General features: G+C 44.8%; 1 protein-coding gene across 3 annotated transcripts in view; it reads left to right on the plus strand.

Annotated features, from left to right (window-relative positions):
- The window catches only part of CALCRL (calcitonin receptor like receptor), an 85,768-nt gene that overhangs the window by 35,428 nt on the left and 37,618 nt on the right, over window positions 1-12,722 (plus strand). For all 3 annotated transcript variants that reach the window (XM_064158184.1, XM_064158177.1, XM_064158183.1), the window contains exons 2-3: window positions 10,154-10,250; window positions 11,264-11,408. In XM_064158184.1, the coding sequence (XP_064014254.1) occupies window positions 10,203-10,250; window positions 11,264-11,408 (193 nt within the window). In that variant the 5' untranslated portion in view covers window positions 10,154-10,202. The remainder of the gene's footprint in view (window positions 1-10,153; window positions 10,251-11,263; window positions 11,409-12,722) is intronic.

The following is a 12,722-nucleotide window of genomic DNA, read 5'->3' on the forward strand; positions in this document are numbered from 1 at the left end:
CAGTAAGCCAAACCTTACCTAAATGGGCAGGAGCTGTTTGCCTGGACCCTTCCAAATAGGCTATCACAGTATCACCAAGGTTGGAAGAGACCTCATAGATCATCAAGTCCAACCCTTTACCACAGAGCTCAAGGCTAGACCATGGCACCAAGTGCTACGTCCAATCTTGCCTTGAACAGCTCCAGGGACAGCGACTCCACCACCTCCCTGGGCAGCCCATTCCAGTGTCCAATGACTCTCTCAGTGAAGAACTTTCTCCTCACCTCCAGCCTAAATTTCCCCTGGCGCAGCTTGAGGCTGTGTCCTCTCGTTCTGGTGCTGGCCACCTGAGAGAAGAGAGCAACCTCTTCCTGGCTACAGCCTCCCCTCAGGTAGTTGTAGACAGCAATAAGGTCACCCCTGAGCCTCCTCTTCTCCAGGCTAAACAATCCCAGCTCCCTCAGCCTCTCCTCGTAGGGCTGTGCTCGAGGCCTCTCACCAGCCTCGTCGCCCTTCTCTGGACACGCTCAAGCATCTCAATGTCCCTCCTAAACTGGGGGGCCCAGAACTGAACACAGTACTCAAGGTGTGGTCTAACCAGTGCAGAGTACAGGGGCAGAATGACCTCCCTGCTCCTGCTGACCACACCATTCCTGATGCAGGCCAGGATGCCACTGGCTCTCTTGGCCACCTGGGCACACTGCTGGCTCATGTTCAGGCGGGTATCAATCAGCACCCCCAGATCCCTCTCTGTCTGGCTGCTCTCCAGCCACTCTGACCCCAGCCTGTATCTCTGCATGGGGTTGCTGTGGCCAAAGTGCAGCACCCTGCACTTGAAGCTATTGAACGCCATCCCATTGGACTCTGCCCATCTGTCCAGGCAGTCAAGGTCCCACTGCAGAGCCCTTCTGCCCTCCAACCCAGTCACATCTGCCCCCAGCTTAGTGTCATCTGCAAACTTGTTGATGACTGACTCCATGCCCTCATCCAGATCATCTATGAAGATGTTAAAGAGGATGGGGCCCAGCACTGATCCCTGAGGGACACCACTAGTGACTGGCTGCCAGCTGGATGTGGCACCATTCACCACCACTCTCTGGGTCCGGCCCTCCAGCCAGTTCCTAACCCAGCACAGAGTGTTACCATCCAAGCCATGGGCTGACAGCTTAGCCAGCAGTTTGCTGTGGGGGACAGTGTCAAAGGCCTTGCTGAAGTCCAGATAGACCACATCCACAGGCCTCCCCACATCCACCAAGCGGGTCACCTGATCATAGAAGGAGATCAGGTTGGAGAGGCAGGATCTGCCCTTCCTAAACCCATGCTGGCTGGACCTGAGCTGTTTGCCATCCCTCAGGTGCGCTCTTATCACCCCCAAGATAACCTGCTCCATCAGTTTCCCTGGCACTGAGGTCAGGCTGACAGGTCTGTAGTTCCCAGGTTCCTCCATCTGACCCTTCTTGTGGATGGGGACCACGTTGGCCATTTTCCAGTCTCCTGGGACCTCTCCGGTGAGCCAGGACTGCTGGAAAATGATGGAGAGTGGCTTGGCCAGCTCAGCTGCCAGCTCTCTCAGCACCCTGGGATGGATCCCATCTGGTCCCATGGACTTGTGGGTGTCCAGATGGCTCAGCAGGTCCTGAACTAATTCCTCATGAATTTCCAGGGCAACACACTGCTCCCTGACCCCATCCCCCAGTTCAAGAGGCCACTTGCCTTGAACTCCTCCCTCCTTGCTGTTGAAAATTGAGGCAAAGAAGGCATTCAGGACCTCAGCCTTTTCTTCGTCATCAGTTATAGTGTTCCCCTCCTGGTCCAGTAAGCAGTGGAGGCTTTTCTTGCCCTTCTTTTTAGAATTTATAAATTTATAAAAGTGCTTTTTATTATCTTTCACGGAAGTGGCCAGCCTAAGTTCTAGCTGGGCCTTAGCCTCTCTAATTTTTCTCCTGCATAATCTGGCTACCTCCTTAAACACATCAGGAGAAGCCTTCCCCTCCTTCCAGAGGTGATACACCCTCTTTTTTATCCCCATTTCCTTCAGGAGCTGTTTGCTCGTCCTGGCTGGTCGCCTTCCCCACCAGCTCATCTTTCAGCACATGGGAACTGCCAGTTCCTGTGCCTTCAAAAGCTCCTGTTTAAAGTAGGTCCAACCATCCTGGACTCCTTTGTTCCCAAGGACTGCTGCCCAGGGGACTTTGTAAATAAGTTTCTTAAGCAAATTGAAGTTTGCCCTCCGAAAGTCCAAGGTGTGGGTTTTGTTATAGTGCCTCCCTATCTCCCTGCATATTGAAAACTCCACTATCTCGTGATCACTACACCCCAGGTAGCCTCCCACTGCCACATCTCCTACCAGCCCTTCTCTGTTGGAGAGCAGCAGGTCAAGCTGAGCTTGACCCCTAGTAGGATCACTTAACAGCTGGGTCATGAAGCTGTCCTCCATGCACTCTAGAAATCTCCTGGACTACCTCCTCTCTGCTGAATTAAGTTCCCAGCAGATATCTGGCAGGTTAAAGTCACCCACAAGGACAAGATCTGATGATCTTGAGACAGCCTCCAACTGTTTGTAAAATATCTCATCTGTTTCCTCATCCTGGTTGGGTGGTCTAGAACAGACTCCAACCAGGATGTCAGATTTGTTAGTCCTCCCTCTGATTTTAACCCACAAGCTCTCAACCCCTTCGTCCCTCACCTCAAGCTCAGTGGCAAGGAGTGACTCCCTAATATACAGGGCCACCCCTCCTCCTCTTCTCCCTTGCCTATCTCTCCTGAAGAGGCTGTATCCCCCCAGTATAGCACTCCAATCGTGCCTGTCATCCCACCAAGTTTCTGAAATGGCAACTATATCATAGTCACCCTGGTGGACCAGGACTTCCAGTTTCTCCTGCTTGTTACTCAAGCTCCGTGCATTGGTGTAGATGCACTTCAGCTGGGCTCTCGATTCCTCAATTGTCCCTAGTTTCCTTCCCACTCTCTCCTTCTCAGAGAGAGTAATTGCCTCACCCACCCCCTTCATATCTAGTTTAAAGCCCACCTAATGAGCCCTGCCAACTCCAGTGCCAGGACTCTCCTGCCCCTCCTAGACAACTGCACCCCATCAGGATCACGCAGGTCTGGCTCAGTAAAAGTTCCCCCAATGTCAAAGAACCCAAAGTGCCGCCGCTGGCACCATCCCTTGAGCCAGTTGTTGATGTCATAGGTTCTGCTGTTCCTCTCTGTGAACTCCCTTGCCACAGAGGGAACTGAGCAGAACACCACCTGTGTTCCTGCCCCATCTATCAATTTTCCCAGGGCCTTGAATTCCTTTTTAATTGCCCTGGTGCCCTTCTTCTCAATTTCATCCCTGCCAGCCTGTGTTACCAACAAGGTGTAATAATCAGAGGGCTGGATTAGGTTAGGGAGTCTCCTGGTGATGTCCCTAACCCGGGCACCAGGAAGGGAGCAGACCTCCCTGTGAGATGGGTTGGGATGACAAATGGGTCCCTCTGTCCCACTCAAGACGGAGTCCCCAACAACTATGACCCTTCTCTTTTTCTTGTTTTTTGGGCAGCTAGTCACCACAGTTGGTGGGGACTGCTCCACCCTCGGCAATGTCACAGTTGGATGCTCCTCAGTGCTCTCATCCTCTGTGTCCTCTGCATGCAGGGCCTCATACTTGTTGTGCAAGGGCAGAGGAAGAGGAGGAGAGGGCTGGGGTGGATTTCCCTTGCTGCCTCTGACAGGGATCCGTACCCATCCCTCCCTGTTTCCAGGGGCAGTTTCCTTAGCAGGGGGGATCTGCAGTGCCTGCTCCCACAGATCCAGCTCCCTTTCGTTCTCCCTTATTGACCTGAGCCTGGATACTTCATCCTTCAGCTCAGCCACTTCATCTTTCAGTTCAGCCACTTCATCTTTCAGTTCTGCCACCAAGGTGAGAAGGAAGTTCACCTGCTCACACCTGGTGCAATTGTTCTCCCCTTCCCCTTCTACAGCAAGTGAGAGGCTCCAGCACTCCCTGCAGCCAGTAGCCTGGACTCCTGTGTGTTCCTGGGTCGAGTCAGTCTGCGTGCACACGCTTTTCCTGCCCTTCGTAGTGCGAGTGACAGGCATAGTGCACAGTGATACTGACAGTCAGAAACAGCATCTGTAAATATTAGGAGGATGGAGTAAATCCCACATACACAGCTATGAGCTGCTATGTGATACCATCAAAGCAATTTGGTTCAAATTGTTACAAAAGTGGTTCCTCAGATATAAGGATGTTGATTAGGGAGATTTCCAGATTGTCCTGCATTGCTCATGAGATAAGTGTGGCAATTTTGTAGTCTTACTTTTGGCACTATTGGAAGATAATAGGCTGAACATGAGCTAGCAGTGTGCCCAGGTGGCCAAGAAAGCCAATGGCATCCTAGCCTGGATCAGGAATAGTGTGGCCAGTAGGACAAGGGAGGTTATTTCTTCTCCAGTACTCAACACTGCTCAGGTCACACCTTGAGTACTGTGTCCAGTTCTGGGCTCCTCAATTCAAGAGGGATGTTGAGGTAGTGGAACATGTCCAGAGAAGGGTGACAGAGCTGTTGAGAGACCTGGAACACAGCCTTGTGAGGAGAGGCTGAGGGAGGTGGGATTGTTTAGCCTGGAGAAGAGGAGGCTCAGGGGTGACCTCATTGCTGTCTAGAACCACCTGAAGGGAGGCTGTAGCCAGGTGAGGGTTGGTCTCTTCTGCCAGGTAAACAGTAACAGAACGGTGGGACACAGTCTCAAGTTGTGCCAGGGTAGGTATGGGTTGGATGTTAGGAGGAACTTCTTGCCAGAGAGAGTGGTTGGCATTGGAATGGGATGCCCAGGGAGGTGGTGGACTCACCGTCCCTGGAGATGGGGCTGGGTGATAGGTTGGACTGGATGATCTTGGAGGTATCTTCCAAACTGGTTGATTCTATGACTAAACAAGTCTGGTGTATGTTAATGTTTGGATAGTATCACTCACTTGCAAAGCCATTTCAGTTGAAGAGGTTCCTCTTCTTTGTGGGCAGAGTATTTCCCAGAAAGTTCATGTGACAATGTAAATCAAAACACTGTAGTTCCATTTGAGACTGGGGTTGTTTATTTCTCTGTACTACAGCAGTGTAAATTTGGGACACGTGGAAAAGGGTTGGGCATTTTCTAGTCTTGGACTGAAAAAAACGAACATTGCCTGGGGTTTTTAATACTTTGAGTTGTATGCCTCCCTCTAAAAAGAAACAGAGTTAACGAAAGAGCATGTATGCCTATGTCTGAGACAGATGGAAGCAAAACCAAAATGGGGAGTGCAAGAGATGGCTTGTGGTGATGATCATGAAAATCCTCTGATCCCCATTTTCAGTCAGAGAGGAAGGCTAGATATCTGTGCTTGGATGTGTTCACCTTCATTGCAAGATTATAGCACACTGCAAGAGTCGTAATTTACAGTGGAATGGGTTGCCCAGGGAGATTGTGGATGCCCCATCTCTATAGGCTTTCAAGGCAAGGTTGGATTGGACCTTGAGCAGCCTGGTCTGGTAGGAGTTGTCCCTGCTCGTGACAGGAGGTTGGAACTTAGATGACCTTTAAAGTCCTTTTCAACCCAAACCTTTCTATGATCCTATACTGAGTTCAAGTCAGATTTAAGGGGCACCTGCTTAAGGTAGAAGCTGCCTGAGTTTTTTCTTCTGTACTAAATGTGTTCAGGTGATTTAAATTCTAAAAATACTTTTCCTTGCTGAATACTTTTTAACCCTTTTTGCTGTGTTTTTCAAATGGCAAGTGTTTGGACCACAGCAAAGATAGAATTTATTCCTGAGAGAGTGGGAAAAGGTTAAAAGTAGAAACAAATGAGGCAGGATGGCTGGATAGAGAAAGCAGGAGGAAGAGAAATGTGAACATCTGTTAAGGCTGTGCCAGCAAGAGTTTTGACTCAGTTCAGTGTGCATTTCCTTCTGAATTCCTCCTCCCTCAGTGGATGTCACTGCTATCAGAGGCAAACACAATACAGGCCTTTGGAGTATCAATTTTTACTTAGTTATCACAGTTTTAGAGAGAGCATGCATTAAAAACAAAAATGAGATTTTGAAGATCTGATTTGCCATTGTAATTCCCTGTTCTCTTCCCACTAGTGTTTTCTTTTACTAGGAAAATATTTGAGCCAGAGTACTACCAGTGTTGAGTTCACTGGCTTAGTTCCATTCAGTATTTATCAGCTAAATCATAGTGCTGCTGGCCATCCTTCAGATCCCCACTGTCACAGAGTCGAGTCTAAGGATACTGTTGTGTGGAAAATAATAATTGGTTATTCATTATTAATATTTCTATACGAATATAAATTTTTATTTTAAAATTTGGGAAAATTCCCTGGAATTCTTTGGATTTTTGGTTGACAGGACTTAGTTGCCCAAATGGTATTTATAAACATGAAATTAAACAGTTTAAACAATCAGAACTTGGAAAAATAGGAACATGAAAACAGGAAAAATTCTAACTATGCTTATGAAGTCTCAGCATTAACTCAGGCATATGTACTCATGGTGCTTTGGTCCCTGAATAAGTTTCCTGTACAAAGACACTTCCAAAACCAACAGCAGTGATCCTGGGGTAAATACAAAGTATTTCAGGCAGGGGGAAGGAGAGAAGAACTGAGTTGCTGGTGCGAGCCGCAAACACGTGGCCACTGTGATTCCCCATTAAGGAGATGCGAATGGAGTGCTGCTGCAGGTGGAGGGTCAGTGCAGAAAGCCGAAGTTTCTAAATCGCTCCCCAAGAAAGACATCATTTTGAAAATGAAACTTGCCAATAGGCACTAGCATCATTGTTCTACCAATGAATTCAAAGCCCCATGCCTCGTGTGACCATGCAGGCACGTTGAGGGGCAGCACCAGAAACCTGACACGTGGTGCTAAGCCCCTAGCCCTCAAGGCTTTGCTGGGGCCAAATCCTCCATTGTTTGCTCATCTACTCTTGGACCTGCAACAGGAGGAGGAGAACGAGGCTTAAACCAGCCTGGCAGGATTTATGCCCTACCAGAACAGCTGTCTGAGCTTCCACTGTCTTTTCCTTCAAGCTAGCATTTAATGCATTGAAATTCATCTTAATCCAGGGCTGTTATCCCCTGTTCCTCACAGTAAAATTGTCAAACCTATTTAATAGCAGAAGTGTTATTATTTAGCAAAACAGAAGAATGGGGCCCTTTATTTATTTATTTTTTTCCCTTGTGCATCTAACACTTCCCAGCTCTGAGAGGGAGAGAACCTTCTGAGGATTATATTTGTTCTGCATCTCGTCAGAACAGATGTTTAATAAAAGCAGCCTGACTTTCTTGGCAGTACTGGCTTCCTACCTCAGTCAGTGGACTCTGTTGCTGTGAAAGTTCTTGTCCAAACTAACTGGAATAAATGTGGAGTGAACAAATTCATGTAGTGATGCAAGAAATGCTTTCATGAAGGCCAAACAAACATCTGAGTGACCTTCATCCTGCATTTTGTAATTTAAATCTGAAACTAGTCATCTTTAGAAAAAGGATTTTTTTATCTAAGGTTTTTTTATGCAATTAGCAAATGTGAGTAGTGAGCGTAAAGCATAGAGTGGATTATGGACTTAATCTTGTATCTCGTGGCAAGAGTTAATAATTTAGCTTACTGGAATCATAGATTGGAAATGTCTGTAAAACCACTAGATAAGAAAGATCCGGACCATTATAGAAACCAAGCTAGGGAGTGGATTTTGATACTGCAAAATGGAAACAATCATGGACTGTGGATCAAAGCAGATAAATTCTGATGTTGTTTGCATGATAATGCATTTTTTAGGTAAATCAGAATAAGCACTATGAAGTGAGGGCAATATTGGAACATTTTAAATTTGCCATCCAACATTTACCATCAGGAATTTTAGAACCTGTTTTGAACTCTTGCACACATACGTAGAAAACTTACAGTAATTGTGGTTTCTGTGTCCTGCTTCACCAATCTCTTTTCTTGGCATACTTTGGAGAGAGGAGGTTACTCAAGCAGTAAATTTCAAGTTCCTTAGAAGGCCAGTGTATTTTTTTTCCCATTCTAGGTAAACAAACACAACTGTAAGTGACGGAAACTTGTGAGAGGTTTGAACTCATCTCCATTGCCTCCAGCTATCCTGCAGAAGCGAAACCATATTGCCTCTTTAGTAGTATAGGTATCTACTTTGGTTTTCAGTCACCACACACTGTCACCTATGTTCTCCTTTAGTTAACAGACAATGGGGTTTACATTTCTGTTCACCACAGTTCTCTTCAGACATAGATTTTCCAGAGTAGTAGCTCAATCTGATAGTGTCCTAAGAGCCTTCAGAACAATGTATTAGAATTTTAGTGTTGTGCTGAATTACCTGTGCCGTTTTCAGCAATCAGTGATAGAGGATTCAGTGCCAGTGATAAAAATATAGAGTGAAGATTACCAATACAGCTTTAGCTTTTTAGGGAGGCTGTAGCCGGGTGGAGGTTGGTCTCTTCTCCCAGGCAACCAGCAATAGAACAAGGGGACACAGTCTCAAGTTGTGCCGGGGCAGGTATAGTCTGGATGTTAGAAGGAAGTTCTTGCTGGAGAGAGTGATTGGCATTGGAATGGGCTGCCCAGGGAGGTGGTGGAGTTGCCATCCCTGGAGGTGTTCAGTAAAAGACTGGATGAGGCATTTAGTGCCATGATCTAGTTGACTGGATAGAGCTGGGTGATAGGGTGGCCTGGATGATCTTGGAGGTCTCTTCCAACCTGGTTGATTCTGTGATTCTGTGAAAGGGCTTTGAAGGGACTACAATCTCAGCCTGGGTTCAACGGGCACAACAGGCACCTATTTTACATCACAGTTACTCTGTTTTCATTGAGCTGTACAGTAAACAGCAGTGACCTCATATTTTGTAGTCAATATATTCTACAAAATGCTGCTTATTGTATTACAATTTTATGAAGAGTATGAGCTTGTTGTAAAATTCCTCCTGCTGACCAGTGTAGTGTCAGTTTTTTATCATTCATCAGCCTTTCATAGGATGTGACTTATGAATAAGAAACTCTTCCAGTGGTAAGAGCAAGCCTGATCTGAGGGAGAATGTGACTTGAGTCAAGAAGCAAGTTTGTTTAGGTACTCAGCTCCCAACAGCCATCTTCATTATATAGCAGTGAGATCTCTGAGCTAGTTGTATGAGGGATCATAGAGGTACAGGAGTTTTATATCTTAAATAGCAATGTGTTGTTTTTGGTGAATTAAACTGTGCAAAGGACCTAAGCTCACTCAGATGTGGACCTCTTTGATTTGGCTAATAATAGCTTTGTTAATACGAGTGACAGAGGGATACTCAGATTTTGAAAGGTGGTTTAGTTGTAATAACTTTATCTAAATTGTGTGCATGAAGAGAAGCTCTTTTCTCAGTTCCAGGCACAGCTTTGTGATCTCAGGATACTTAAGGACACAATGAAGTATCACATGAGAGATCCCTTAAATTCACTTCACTTTCTTTTGAGTGAGTTGTCACAGCATGGTTATGCTTCATAGATGGTCCTATTATATTATATGGTTTAGATGCATTTTACACTTTGGGAATCAATTCCAAGAATAGTCTGTACTGTAAGCTGTTTTGTATAGGCCTGTTCTTCCCTAAACCACAGGCAACAGCAACTAGTTTATAGCTACTGCAAATAAACAGCCCACAGTGCTTGGATTGCCTTTGTTATCCTTGCAAAGTTGTAACCTCAAGATAAAGTGGCTACTCCTTAAGTCAGCTGTTCCAGAAACGGCAAAGTCAGAACTCAGCTAGTATGAAGAAAAGAGGAAATATTTGTGTGTGCATGCGTGTGAAAGTCTAAGTCTGCTATAGAGGAACCTCTGCTGTTTGTTGTGGATGCCCAGAGGCAGAGACTTCATGGAGTCAACAGTTATTGCAAGGCTAATTGCAAGAGAAGAGCTGATAGCAGCTATCTAAGGAGCCAAACCCTCTGGAGAATCGCTGTTAAGTAAGGCAGTGGAGGAAGCAGCGCAAGAAGAGCCCTGCTGCTGGATTTCTCTGTTGCTGGATTGAAAGCATTTTTTTTCACAAGGCATCACTATGCATGAATGAAATTGAGAGGACCTACACTGATTTGTTTTCATTCAGGAAGAAAATTTGAAAACTTCTATCACGTTTAGCTTTCACAAATTACTAAATTTCTTCTTTTTTCCATTACAGCTTGAGTTCATTCAACTACAATATAAAATTCACTGCCCCAGATAGAAAAATGACAGAGCACTGGATCACATTTTTGCTGTTCTTATCAGATACTTTGGTGAGTCTTAATCAATTTTGTAAATCACTTCTAATTTTACTAATTGTGCACATAACACCATAGAAAATTACTAATACAGAAGTGCAGATACCACTAATCTTGTGTTCAAAAGTAGTTTCTGCACATCAGGATCTTTTTCTACCTTCTGTTCTCCTTTTAATTCCCGTGGTAAAGAGACAGAAATAATACTTACCTCTGCCAAACATACCATATTCTTCTTGAGCAGAGAACTTGACAGTAAGAGCTGACAAGATACATGAGCTGTGCTCTGCAGACCCCAGAAAGAGTGGAGGAGACATCCAGCTCAGATTCAGAAGACATCCTGAGAACTTTTAATTTCATCCCTTGTATGAAAGTGTTATATGATTTCAATCTGCAGCTGTGTTTTGTCACAAAGTTTAGAAGCTTCCCATAAAATACTTTTCAAAATGCATGCAAAAGGCTGAGGTTTTGATCATTTTTTTTTTTTTCCAGTGGTGGTTTTATCATTTTTAATAACTGTAAAAGTGGATGTCATGTCTTTTCAATACCTTTTGTGTTCTGAGGGTTGGCTTTGTCTCACAAGATTATAGAGAAACCAGATAACTCTGCAAAAGCCAAAAGCTTCAATGCATACAGTATATGGAAAGCTTTTTGTTCATAAAGGATCATTTTGAGCCTGATTGAAATGCCTCCTGGACTAATGTGACTTAGCTACATTTTACTGGATTTTGCCAAAGCCGTTTCTATACCTGTGACTGTCTCAGTGCTTCACAGGCCCCTTTTCATTGTTATTTTACAGATTGTTACTCTCCCTGGCTCAGTCAGGAGATTAGTTCTCAAGATTCATAAATAAGAATTGCTAAATCAACCAGAAAAAGCACACAATTGTATTATCAACAATAAGATCTGAAGATCGTTTTCCTTCATTTAAAACAGTATTTAAAGTATCATATTTGAAAGCTTTGATGTTTAAGGAGTTTATATTGGAGTTTGTATATGGCTTGCTAAGAAGAAGCCTTCTTTTCTCTTAGTTGTTTTCCACAGCTATACCATCAGAAGGGCATCAGAATATGACAGAGGACTTTGCTCAGCTGAGTGTTACACGGAATAAAATCATGACAGCACAGTACGAATGCTACCAGAAAATTATGCAAGATCCTATTCACAGGAAAGAAGGTAAAGATTTATTTTTTTAACAGATTTTACAAGTCAAATGGCCAACAGATATAATTGGTAATTTAGGATCCATTGTTTACATTAAGTTCCTGTCTTGGGCTGTGACTCTATCTGTGGGATTTTTTAGAAGCATCACTTGGGGATTCATGAAGATAAAGTGGTGCATTCTGTTACCTGTGCATAGCACCACACCTGATGTAACACAAAGCTTTTCTTTCTGATAAGAAAGTGTTTGATAAGAAAGTGTTAGTCTAAATAGATACCCTGGTTAAGAACTGTATTTCTATACATGCTTTTATAAAGCCTTTTTCTGCCTGCTCGCATCAGAAGTATCTTGGTACACATAATTTCCCTGCCCTGGAGGTTGTATTTGTGTCATCGGTGCTTTTTCTGATCATTCATTCAGAGTAGCTCTACCTGTCCTTGTATCCACTCTTTCTGACTTTTAATTTCTGGTGACACTGAAATTCTCTTGAGGCAAGAAGAGGTAATTTCATTCCTTTACAGTGAGGTTTTTCTCTTTGGAAACAAGAAATTTAAACAACTGGAGAGTCTTGCAGCATGAACTGCTGCTTGAAGTTTAAACATAAGCATGAATTTTCATAAACTTTGGAAAAGAGAGTGTAATTTGCTCACTGTCCAGAGTCTTAATGCTGACAATCCAAATTCAGTGCAGATGCATAAATGAGGAAAGATATAGTCCCAGCCACGTGGTGGCTTTCCGCACGGTGATGGTGTGGGGGGAGGTTTTTGCTGCTTGCGTAGCTCAAATTGAGCAGGTTGTCTGAGAAAATTCACAGACACGAGGCAAATCTTTCATGGCTCTCAGGAAGTCATCAGAGCAGTCAGCCACCTGGGTGTATAGGGTTAACACTCCTGGGGGAGTAACCCTGAACCTGACCCTAGGGGTCTTGGCCCCTCCTCAGGGGTGGGCCACACTCTAGGTGATGGTTAGCCCACTCCCCCCACTTCCTGTCCTATAAAAGGCAGAGGAGCTTCCTTGCTCGCTCTCTTTTCTTCGCTCCCTCTGGACACACACACACACACACTGCATACCAGCACACCACGTGGCAGCCACGAGTCAGGGACACCATCACATCGCTCGGGTTGTATTCACCCCTTTTTGTATTTTGCTGTTTTCCCTTCCCTATCCTTTGTAAACTCCCCTACCTCCAATACCTTCTTATAAATTGTCTTGGGTTCAAATGCAGGTTTCCAGAGACTCTAATAAATTTAATAGACCCAATGACAATTTATAGAATTTATAGAGTGCCCTCCCCTCTTCCCCCTCCTTTCCCAGAGATAAGGAATTAG

Source organism: Pogoniulus pusillus, chromosome 2 (assembly GCF_015220805.1).
Source record: "Pogoniulus pusillus isolate bPogPus1 chromosome 2, bPogPus1.pri, whole genome shotgun sequence".
Classification (NCBI taxonomy): domain Eukaryota; kingdom Metazoa; phylum Chordata; class Aves; order Piciformes; family Lybiidae; genus Pogoniulus; species Pogoniulus pusillus.